The sequence below is a fragment of the Achroia grisella genome, unplaced genomic scaffold, assembly GCF_030625045.1.
Source record: "Achroia grisella isolate CSIRO2021 unplaced genomic scaffold, CSIRO_AGI_Agris_v1 utg1023, whole genome shotgun sequence".
Lineage (NCBI taxonomy): Eukaryota > Metazoa > Arthropoda > Insecta > Lepidoptera > Pyralidae > Achroia > Achroia grisella.
The window spans coordinates 1,078,623-1,091,902 of NW_026712560.1; the positions used below are offsets into that span (position 1 = coordinate 1,078,623).

Genomic DNA, 13,280 nt, shown 5'->3' on the forward strand with positions numbered 1-13,280 from the left:
AAGCATATTATGACTATTCTATAATAATATTAATCTAAAATAGCATTCTCAAAGCCCGTATTTTATAACATAGATTTGAACTATACTACTATATTTGTAATAAAGTATGTAGATATGGACCACCGTAGTGGAACTATTTATATTTTAAAATACTAATAAAATAAGTAATACAGTACACGGTTTTTACTCTGTATAGTCAGAACCATCGTCAACTACTTACGGCGTGGTGACCACAACATTTATCATTGCTAGTAGGTATTTCGCTGGATGTGTCTATATTTGAATCCAACATGATAAGAATTGTTTGGTTAAATTGGTTTGTTTTCGGTGTTTTCATCATAGAAAAGTCTGTCAGAAATGTAAATTGTCAAACAAATAATTTTGGTGTCGGCCAGATTTGAATAGAGGACCGGTCAGTCAGATCAATCACGAGGTGATAATTCTAAAATATACTTAATACAAATTATGTAAGATAACAATAAACAATTCTAACGTTCATCAATAGGGTATAAAATGTCTTTCTGTTTGTTTACAGATTTTCTCAGTTGCCACGTACCTGTCTGTTGAAGAACACTTATACAGAAATTTGTAATGTAATATATATTTTTTCACAATGGATTTATATTTCATATTTAACTTTGTCATTTTGTTTCTAGTCCTAAGCACTCAAGTACATTCTGGAAGTAAGTAATGTATAGACAAAAGTACGTATAATATTTTTTATGTACGCTAATATAAATTAAATTAATTATAAATTACGTTTTCTTTCATAAACATAATCTGAAAGAAGCTGAAATGGTCGTAAAAGGAAAAGAAAATACCACAAATAATTATACGGTACGATAACAATAAAATATACTTACCTTTTTTAATTTAATTGTTTATAATAATGAGAATTTTATTGTAGATAAGGAAAGTGAAGATACAAATTTATTACGAATGCATGTGCCCACACTGTAGAGACTATTACATAGAAATATTTATGCCGACTGTTCTTAAATTAATCGATTATCTTGATATTTATACATATCCATATGGGAAAGCAAATGTAAGTTTATTATTTATTATATGTATTAATAATTGTTATATTATACATAACTGTTTTGAGTCCACTATTTCATTCTACTTTCATATTATATTCATATCATGTTTATAAAATCTCTAAGGACCTATATATATGACCATGAGATAACATAATATGTTATACGGACATAATGTTTTCATGTGATACCCGCACAACCACTCATGTTTCGCTATTCCAGAGGACTTAAATGTCATGCCCCTTATGCTGTAATTTCACTGCTTAGTTTGTATTTTACAACTGAAGCACATAATATTTAATTATTAAATACTATTATATAGATTACCTTCGTATCTTACCTTTCTGTATAATATGTTATAATAATGGGTCATGTAATAGAAATGTATTGTCACAGTTAGGTATTCTATTATTGTAAAGTAAAATTCATAATTTCAGACAACTGTTATTAATGGCAAATACGAGTTCACTTGTCAGCATCAATATTATGAATGTTATGGTAACAAACTGCATGCGTGCGCTATACACGCTCTGAGAGATGTGAATAGATACGTACGCTATAACGCCTGCCTGATGGACCGCTCGCAGCGACTCTGGGGCTCGGATGATGACGCCGTTGATCAAGTGACGTATAACATACTTCTACTCCTAAAATAATAATAATAATAATGTCAAATAATATATGTTACCTATGTTACGCAGATTATGTGTGTACCTACGTTAGACTCATGTCTTGTGGCTTTGCTAACTTGTTAGTTACATTATATGCTGTGTCAAAACCGTAAATTTCACTTATAATACAAAAAATAATTCTGGTGACTCCTCAGTAGTAAAAAAGTTACAACTCAGTAGTAAAAAAGTTAAATGAACTAATATAGAACGTACTCTGATGCCTATCAAGGCATCAGATCATCAGGCAGTAAAATTAAAGGATCAGAGGCATTAACAACTTATTCTTTCTGGAATGGAAATGTATGAGTGGAAATCGAGTATTCGCTTTCTCATAAATACCCTTTTTTATAGTGTGGAAAAATGTTGAAAATACCGAGGGGGTGTGAAATTATACATAGGCGTAGGTACGTACGCCATTGCCGGAGTTACAAGGTCGCGTTTCAATTCTATCGCGACTAGTGCGACAGTAGAGCACCCTAACTTGTGTACTAGGAAATGGGTGAGTATAATTTTAATTATTTCGTTACAGTGTGGAAATAAATTAGGAGTAGATTCGAATGCTATCAAAATATGTGCCAAAGGAAACGAGGGGTCGGCGTTGCTGAATGATTATGGTGTGGAAAGTAAAAACCTGATTTTGAAACATGTGCCCCACATCTGTATCAACGGGGTGCCGGTTGAGATGAAAGAAGACTTGATGCAGACACTTTGTGATGTTTTCAATAATATACCAAAAGCTTGTTAACAATTGATCTTGACAACTTTATAATACATAGTTCAGTATAATTATGTTACACAATGTTAATGTAACATTACATATGGTAACTATAAAATAATATTCAGAAAAATTTTCAGAAATAATTTATTTTATTACAATAAAACTGGTAAAATATTTTTTTAAGTAATGGTACATCTTATAAGAATTTGATAACCGTAGTCTATAAATTAATATTATAGTTAAGTCCCTTTTATTTAAGTATAAATAATAATTTGATTGAATCGATATAGTTTTATCTTGATTTAAATACATTCGTTATGCAGATTTAGAAAAACCAGTTGATTTGTGCTACTTTTTAAGATGACAGTATTACAAGTTAACTTACTTACTACAAACCAGAACTTTCATGATAGATAGCTTTTATCACATTTATATTTTAAGCGTTACTCTAGTTTAAGGAGTTTTTTTATGCAGATAGTTATCATAGGGTTGTCTGGAATTTATGCATACAACCTTATGATAACTATCTGCATAAATGAATGTTTTGCTTTGTCACTTTATGCTAGTGTTTTACGCTTTCATTTTAAATGATAACATCGGGGCCAGATTGCAATATCGATTTGTTACTAAATGTTTAGTACTCATATACTATAAAACTCTGTAGAGATTATTTAGGCAGTCTTTTGAAAAGAATCACAGGCGGATATATGGATATATTTTTTAATTCGTAATTTTTTACATTTTTTGGGATACAAGTTTATGTGTATTCATGATGGCTTATAATTATATTATCATTTCAACTAGTTGAATAACATACACAAAAACGACATTTTAAATTAGTGCCTAATAGTCATTATAGATAAGAATAAAAATATTTTTAAATATCCCAGGTATGATGACTCAGAGAATTTAATAACCAAAATAAATTTATATTTACCGTTACTAAGCAGAATTAACGGTTATATTAGTCTTCATCACTCCCGTTTCCCAAACGATACAGGGCAATAAAACGATGAAAAGAAGCAAATTTTTCAGCAAATCATCTCCGGACCCCATGAAGTCATCAATATTCATTTTGCGGCGCGCCTCCGAAACAAACACCTTTCCGAAGGAGCATAACACACTTCCTTTGAGGGAACTATGACGTGGGGCCGCTCGGGGGCCCCGCCGAGCCTCTGCTAAGCCCCGCCAGCCGGCCCGGTGGGGGCTAACTCAATTTATTTAGATAATTGGTTTGTTTCACTAACGTCCCGCACCAACAAATTGTTTCATATTACTGAATCTATGGTGATCTTTTTGTTTATAATTAATAAGAATATTAGTACAGTAAGTATTTATGTAATATGTAGTAAATACTTCTAAAATTTTTCCTTTTTTTCATAATATAACAATTAAAAAGTACCTACTTTGCAAAGATGGCAACATTGCTATATACTACTATTTCAAGTGATTAGGTCTTCAAAAATGGTGTCGTTTAAATTTTGACTTTGGATTTGAAAATGATCAAATCATTTTCATGAGCAGATAATTAGATGGTTTTTTATTATGTATCTAAGGATAACTTATTACCTGCTTGCTTAAAACCTAATGGAACTCCAACCATATATATTTATAGAAGACAAATAGATATGTTTGGTGCTCCATTAGGTTATTAGTTAGGCAGAAGATTATCAAGGGTCAAGGATATTTCAGAATTATTAGCATCGGAGACTATATCTTATTACTCGTAATGGACTATGTCAGATTGATCTCTACACGGTCCATCCAGGAAACATCCAGGAAAGGCAAGGCAGGATAGGCAAGTTAAACGAACCTTGATTTAATTCTTATTGTATCCTCTGCCACCGGTATCCACTAAGTTACAGTAATGTTAGCGCAACCAGGAAAATGAACCCCAACTATACAAAATAATAGAAATGCCTGATATATGCCGGCACTATAGGTAATTTCATATTATTTTAGGCAGTATAGCAATATATATGTATAGTAATATATATAAATTATTATATTTATGAAAATCACATCGCTATATCATTATTATTGATAAAATATATCTAATATATTATATTACCATGCAAATACGGAACGTGGTTAGTAGGATCGCATAAATGTACCTATAGATCGTGGACGTGCGTCATCTTGGTTGGCTTTCTGACCGGAAGACACAATTTATATGCAAATTCAGCACAAGATACAGGCACTGATGTCGCTGGGTGCCGCTTGCCGCCCGCCGGATATCAACCAGTACACCCGCTTCTGTGTTATCACTTCAAAAATTACTTTTAGGTAGGTATGTGCACAAGGAATTTTACTATAGCTACGTATACTAAGCGAGTTAGTTAGGGTACGATACCATTCTCTATTGCCCACTATATTTTTGTTGCACATATATTTTCGATAAGTTGATTTATAAGTTTATACATTTTTGATAACATCTTAAATTGAAATTGTTGTATTTTTGACCTTATAATATCTTCGTTGTTTTCAAAGTTAATTTTTGCAAATAAAATTGTAATTTATGACACAAATATGTATGTGATAACGCAATAATATGTCTGTTTTTATACTTTATATTTGTAATAAAAATAATTAATTTTCTTTTATGTATTGTCAACAGAATTACATATTCTTAATTTCATTTTATTGTAAAAGTTTAGTTTATTTAAATATTACTATATTGTAAAATTATTATTCTCTTTCATTTAATGTTTACGTAAAAAAGTTGGTACCCAATCAACCTTAAGGGTTTATTTGTTGTATTATTACGAAGATATCTAGTTGGTTTTATTATAATATTATTTAATTACTTCTAAATGTTTTATACATTTAGTTTTCTTTATGAAGCTTAATGTAATTGTTACTTTTGTAATTAGTGTGTAATGTCATGAAGTCGTTTGTAGCGCTATCTCTAAACACGATGATTGCATCTTCATTCTGTAGTCAACCGAGCTAAATGTTGTTCATTCAGTAACTAATTTATATTGTAAAATTGGATATGGTACTTAATTTTTGTCTTAAGTTAATATTACACAGAAAACAGCGTAGTGTGTAAATTGTACGTGATAAGAGGACATCATCTTTATATGTTTTATTTGACATTCGTTTTCTTTACGTGGATAAGTATCATGCGATTACACGTGTGTCCGAGATATACATATTAATTAATTATAAATATATCATGTTTATGGAAAACATGATATTTGGTTTAGTCATTAAAGTATTATAATAAGCACCTAATGAACACACAAAATCACATTCACTTTAATAACATTAAGAAGAAATAATATTTTTTTTCCTATGTATTATTATACATAGGAAAAAAAATATTATATTTAATGGTTTAAGTATAAAAGAAATGGAATGTTAGTGGAAAGCAGTGCAGGAGTAGTGATATATTGAGCTAAATACATACACTCTTAATTTACTCAGAAATGTAATGAAACGCAGTTTCGTAACTCTCATGATATCAACATCTCATTTTTCTGGCAAATTCGTTTATTATATTAAAGGAATGGTGCGCAACTGAACTGCTTTAGGTTGAATTTTAAAGTATTTGCGCGTACGTATAAATTGTCAGTGACAGAAGACGGTGGCAGCGGAATACCGAGCGGTAATAGCCTAATAAAGCTAGTATAAATAATAATATTTGTTTGAGTCAATATTTGTTAGAAACACTGTTTGAATCTGTTTAGATTATTATAATAATTATCTACACAATAATTTATTATGATTTTTTTTTAATTACCTTGTAAATCTCTTCTATACAATACCACATCCAAAATAACAAAAGCGCTTTATTTAATATCTCCCAGTTAAGTGCGGTGGCGACCGTTGGCTAAGTCAATTAGCGACCACTTGAGTAAACAGCGGCTCGTTAGCGAACTTGTGTGTTTTATTTAATTCATTTTGCTCGTCCTCCATTTATTGATACAACATACTTTCTTCATCTTCACTTAATTTGTCGTTGTATTATCCAAAAGACCAAAATGTTAAATGCTAACTGGATATAGAAAGATTTCTGCTTAACTATACTTTATAATTACAATATCCTAACTTTCTCATCACTTATTATTATTGAAGTTACTTATTTGTTCTTTGCAATATGTATTTAAATAAATTAATATAAATTAATTGTTTTCTTTAACATATATTTATACCAAAGGATTAAATATCTATACTCTTAAGGTAATTAGAACGGCATTGAGTATGAGCTGATTGATTGACAACAACAACAGATTGCTCGGGTTTACTAAAAAATAGAAACAATAAGGTTTTCAATTCGATCTTTGAAAGCTGTGCTAGCTTTCAATTTGTGGGTCATTGTTATGTTAATGTTAAAAAGACTAAAAAATCTCTGTAATTCCAAATACCACGAGCCCGATCAAATATAAGAAAGTTAAAACCGTATGTAGTTAAGTAAATAACTACTTACTTAATGAAAAGTCAGCTCTACGCCTACATGAGTCTCTAGTTTTTGTGGTAAAAAGCTGAAAATGTTTTCTTATGTGTAGTAATATATAATATTAATGTATTTAATATATTTAGCATCAGTCATTTAAATCATAAAATGTGGTCTAGGGAATACATGAAAGAGAGATCTATGAGTTCACTAGAAATAACTTTAACAAAGACATGTCAAGGCAAATACAAAAATAATATAATTTCATAATTTATTAAAAGTTAGTCGAACAGTAAACAGTTACCTATTATAAAAATAGAAAATTCAGAAGTAAAGCATATACACATATATAATACTGCGTATATAAGTATAATATATAAATATTACCTGTTAATGCTCAAAACTTAGCCCGCGATTAATTGCCACCGACTTATAAAATCCCGTAGGTACCTGTGATTATATTAAGGTAATACGCATTTAGTCTTAAAAGTGATTACAGCTGATTATAAAATTCATAATGTCGTAATTATTTTAATGTAATTCAAGTCAGGTGCGTCAATTAGGGATGCTCATGAACCTTTTTAACCCTTAGGAAGATTACAGTGCCACCAAAGTAAAGCTGAAGATCATTGTTACTAGTGATAAAATTTTAACATTCAAAAGATAATGTCGGTTCTTTCACGTATTCCGTTAATTATCTGAAATTATCCTCAATAGTTATTTATCTCCTAATCAAATACATTTTTGTAACGATGACTTCATTATGAGAACTATTTTCATGGGTATGCAATAATTTAATATCTAAGTACTAAACTGTAAAACTAGTTTTCAAATTATGTTCATTTGTAAAATATTTTGGCCGTTTTCAAACCATTTCTCAAAACTCGAGGATCAGGTACCTACGTTGTTTCGAAGACATATTATTAAAACGCTGTTTAAACCCAAATACAAAAAAGTTTTAAAAATTGGTTAATTATTTAGTTGACTGTATTATCTCAGAATTTCATCACTTACAAAACGATTTTAATAAAACCATATTAGAACTATTCTAATGATCTGAATACTCATCGTTCTCATTCTTTTATACTTATATTTCGGTTGTAAAATGAGAAAAGACAGTGAAATAAGTCCACCGGAATAACAACGTTGAGTGGCCACGAGCATCACATAATAAATGATATGATGGTAACATTATAGTTCTGTTTATGTACATAGCCGATGGTTACCACTTACTCTCTGGTGGGTCTTAGTGGTATCAGCTCGTTTGCCATAACAATTACATATACAAATGATTAACAGTATAGATCTGTTATGACAAATTATAACCTAACAATATTTATTGACAATTGAAGTTGATTCTTTTGTGGTACTGTGAATAAATAAATATAAATAATCCTGGACAATTAACACCGCGCAATAGTCCTACGGTAAGCAGAGCTTGTGTTATGGGTACTAGATAATTGATATAAATACTCACTTGTTTTTGTAAATACATACATATAATAATATACATAGAAAAGACCCAGACCGATACAAACAATCATACTCATGAATGTAATGGTTTGTGTCGTGCGAGGAATTGAACCCGCGACCATCGGAAGTATGGTGGTGTGCTAAACTGCTGGACCACCGAGGCAGTCAAATAGGAAACATTTGACTGCCTCGGTGGTCCTGCAGTTTTAAGTAATTACAGAATGCCTAATTTTTCTGAAATACATGTAGTTCTACATAAAATTCAGCGACTCTGAGTCAGTTGTATTGGTGAACTGATCAGCACAACGAAGGGATGTCACGGGTGTATTGCGGTAATCTGCTCCGTGACTTGCAAGAGGAATGCTTAGTTTTATTACTGCCGGCACCGAAGGGACCGCGCGGTGCGTCGCTACGTGGCAGTACGGACTGTCGCTACTTGTACGTACAATAAATTGTAGAGTTATAATTTTGCAATATCTATTTTAAAGTTTATTTTTAAGTTTGCAGTCTTGGTTGACTTAGGGATTTAGAACACCGCCTTACATCTGGTGGTCGCAGATTCGATTCCTTGCATGCCAAAAAAAGTTTGTATTCATGAGTATGATTGTTTGTAACGGTGTGGGTGTTTTCTATTATATTATGTATGTATTTACAAGCAAAATATCTAAGTATTTTATCAGTTGTCTAATACCCATAATACAAGCTCTACTTAGCTTGAACTAGATGGCGTTGTATCCACGGATAGAAAAAAACGTTTCGCCTTGTAAAATATAAATCAGAAAAATGTAGAAATAAACCTATTTAAATCAACAAGTATTATAGAACAATGAAAATTTAATTAATCAGAAATTGTTAACAATTCTAAAATATTATCTACGTAAGTGGTCTGAATATATTTTTTTTATTAATATTTAGTGCAACAACATGGTATTACGAGGATTAATTTCGAGCTGGTCTTACATAGCCTGTACAATATCCAAAGCCGTTTTAAAAACGTGGCGCGTCCGTAATGATTGGTTGATGAGAAACGCGTCAGTTTGCTGCACTTCCCTCCCCGCTACTCTCGCGCCCCTTCAGTTTCAGCTACGTGAGAAGAATTTTTTTAAAAGCCAATTTTTTAAGTGTTTCTTACTATTAAGGTTATGTTTAATGATGGTTATGACGCTGTTCGTGAATACGGTGGTTACTGTTTTCTTTTTGGTAGGCAGCACGTCCTTGTTAAATATGGATGAAATTAAAGTTTAAAATTACAAACAGCTGTAAATTAATATAATTAGGTCTTTAATACTGCATCACGTTGTATCGACTAGAAATTAAATGAAATGTTGTATAGGTAGATTATATTAGATACAAATTGTTACTTATGTACACGCCAATTCTTAAGGGCTACATAATAAAATATGTTATGATATACTGATATCATGTATACACTTTTAAAACTGCGTTACGCTGTACAATGAAATAATTCTACAATTATCATGATCATCATGAACCACATACTTACAAATTTATTGTAAACAAAACAAGCACAGTACTAGTATCTGTTTTTCTGAATAATGCCTATGCACAGAACATACGAACTCAAGATTATTAACAACTTTTATACAAGGGCTGTTTACTTGCAAACTCGATACGGGTGCGCCCGAAGTTGTAGAGCACTTGTAGTGTAGTCTGGATGTTAACATAACATGCTCGTAAGTGAAAATTAGAGGGTAAATCGGGGACACTCTCCGGTTTTAGCGCCAAAGGGGATTTGTTCTAGCAGAATGTCCTAATAACACTTCAAATTATTATACAAAAGTTTACATTTATTTTAATAATTAAACTTTAGTTTTCAAATACAATTAGTATGTACTTTTATTATGACAAAATCTGTATGAACCCAAGCAAAACAGTCGAATATTAATAAAAAATTTAAATTAATGATTGTGTAATGTACTGTTGTGGGAATAATATCGATAATCATTGTAAATATATTTGCAGGTGTTCTTTTATATGCATTAATATACATATATGAATAAGAAATAATAAGCAGTTGACATAAAATATCTATTTTTTTAAGTAGATTTATATAATCCTATAATTCTACTTTAAAACAGATTTAATTTTAAATAGTAAATTATTACTAATTAGAATAAATAGTTAGAATTAATATTCAAATAAAAAAGACCTCAAAGAATTATTATTAATTTATTTCTATCTAAATAATGTGATGGCTGACATTAGTTGTCTTGTTAAACATACATTTGCTTTACCTACGTATAAAACATATTATATTCCTTTATAAAATTCTCACATACGTAGAACTTTTCTGAACTTTTCTTCTTTACTTATTTTGAGGGCGGTCGAAGCGAGCGTCGAACTCGCTAACTCTTGTTATTGAATTTAACGTACCCCTATACGTACCTGGTTTTATATGGCGACGATAAAATCACACACGACTATTACATTATTGACAACCAAATTATATGTTGAATGGCTTATGTCTCATTTATATTGATTTATATTTTAATACAATTTTTAAATATTAGCCTGTCTAATATACAGCTTCATTTGTATGTCCTCCTCTACTGAATTTAATACCATTTTCTTCCAACAATGCGTAGAGGATGGTATACAATTTTGTAGCGCAGTACATAGGTTTCAGTTGAGACGTATAAGATTAAGCAAATATTTGTAATAGATTTCAATGACGATCCAATATCGATGGTGTTAGACGGTAGGTAGGCTATAGGCATGCTATGCAACACATTTTTTTATTAATAATTACATTTAACCTTTTCTCTTATACCTACAATGAATTAAGATGAACACTTTTACCTTATAGACACAGATGAGATAATATTACATACTAATACGATTAGAAAGCGTGTCTCTCGGCTATTCAGGCTCAATAGAATAATAAATAATTAGAGTACAAAGAGAAATAGACTGAATAATATATTTACTTGATAATATTCATTCAAGTATGACTTCTCATATTTTTTATCGCTAACTACCATCCATACCGTTAGTAATGTTATTCATATGAGAAAACGTATATTAATAAAAAACAAAATCCTTGAAATACAATCTACACATTTTTTTTATTTCTGTATAAATGAAGCTATTTTTAATCTAGCCCTAAAAATAATATATTTAGAAGTACCATCAAAATTATATTAATACACATATTAAAAATGATAAATATAATAAAAGTTTCAAATAAAAAATTACCACCTTTTAGAAAGCTTGAAAAACAGTGTTTATACATTTATTTTTTGTACGTGTTAATAGGTAACTTCTAATCAATTTTAGGTATAAATAGGTATATTAAGTTATTGATTCTCATTGTAATTATTTTCGAAAATCAGCTCAATGTTGACAAATCCTTATATAAATATAGTAGATTGTGTTTGATGTTCTTTGACGTGGACTGTTTAGAAAATACGTAAATGGCGTACAAACTAAGTAAAGTGTAAATGTTTTTTTATGCCGCAAAAGGTTCCAATTTGCAGTACCGTACTTGTTATGGTAACATATTGAAATAAATATTTATTGATTAATAGTTATAGAAAGTTTATTAGTTGACTAGGATATGTTTACCCTGCAGCAATTATTTATGCGTCAGCTCGATTCTTCAAAAAGTTTAATGTGTCTACACATACCTAGGTAGACTTATTCGTCCGCAGTTTATTTATAAGTTTCTGTATATATGTAAGTTGGGTTTCAGTTGAAGGGTGAGATATGGCAATGAGATATTTATAAGAGACTTAGAAATGAGTCCTTCGGAATATGAGCGCTATCGAGGATCTTAGTACATTTCATATATAGCCAACGATTAGCGTTTACCATCAGGTTATTAGCAATTCCAATAAAAAAAATGTGATTTTGAGTACTGAATGTATTTACAAGTTTATTACAAATTAGTAGCCTACTATTAAAGATAAACAAGTACAGTTTATATTTTTAATTAAAAAATACATCTTTTTTAGTTAATAAATTCTTATAAGTTTTGTATATTTAAAATTAACATTATGCAAACAACCCCTGGATACGCCACTGCTCTTGTACTAACATTTACATTTGGCGTCGTCTTCGTTCCGTTCCGAGCAAACGATTGCGGGAAACGCACTTTAATCACGGCGAACAGGTGGGTACGGACCGACGAGCAATTTTCATATTGGAATATCTGATTAAATCCCGTTTTTAGGGAAAATGGAAAATATTGGGTAAATGTCATCTTTGCTGTAGTGTGTATATTCTAAATCCCTCTGGATTACGTAAGCCATAATTATCTACAGCTATAGAGTCGATTTTTCAGTACCTACATAGATTTTGATAGAAATATAACTATTTCATGAGAATACATTTTCATAACCGATGCATTAAATATCAAATAATAAAAATACAAGGCAAAGCAAGAACTATAAGGGGACTTTTTGATAAGTTGTAATAATATTTAAGGAACTGTACAAATTATGTATATAGAGAAAGTAAGGTCAGTTAAAAGTTTTGACTAATAAGAAAACCTATACATGTAAAAAATTTGAGTTTATGGTTTAGGACCTATCAGATTAATCTCTATGGGCGGATTGTAATATACGATATAGGAACTTTATATAAAAATATTTTAATTTTTTATATATCAATAACATCAACACGACCGCCATTTTTTCTTTCCAATGATTTCGGTGCAAGGCAATCTTAACCTAAGTTCTTCTTTTATATAGGGAGTACAGACATGTGCACAGCAGTGAGATGATAAATGATTGTCATGATCAATTATAATACAACAATGACAAGGTACATAAAAATGCGAATACAATATTCAATGTATGATTAAATATGTTTATTTTGAGAATGATACGCTTTTTGTCAGTAATAATTATATTATTTCAGAACAAATAGATTTATTTTAGCCAGAGGCATTACTGTAGCCGCTATGCCTCTGTTTCACAAGAAAATTACATAATACACAAAAATATATATATTATAAA

At 30.4% G+C, this 13,280-nt stretch overlaps 1 protein-coding gene across 1 annotated transcript; it reads left to right on the plus strand.

The window, feature by feature from the left end:
• Window positions 1–982: 982 nt before the first annotated feature.
• On the plus strand, window positions 983–2,456 carry LOC131855379 (gamma-interferon-inducible lysosomal thiol reductase-like). The gene is made up of 3 exons (XM_059206679.1): window positions 983–1,048; window positions 1,478–1,663; window positions 2,241–2,456. Exons 1-3 carry the CDS (start codon window positions 983–985, stop codon window positions 2,454–2,456), a joined length of 468 nt encoding a protein of 155 aa, XP_059062662.1.
• Window positions 2,457–13,280: the final 10,824 nt, after the last annotated feature.

Bases quoted from the DNA above. Each gene is read 5' to 3' on its own strand.
- LOC131855379 (XM_059206679.1), top strand. From the start codon at position 983: ATGCCGACTGTTCTTAAATTAATCGATTATCTTGATATTTATACATAT. The intron at 1,049-1,477 runs GTAAGTTTATTA...TCATAATTTCAG, and splicing joins ATCCATATGGGAAAGCAAAT to ACAACTGTTATTAATGGCAA. The intron at 1,664-2,240 runs GTGACGTATAAC...ATTTCGTTACAG, and splicing joins ATGATGACGCCGTTGATCAA to TGTGGAAATAAATTAGGAGT.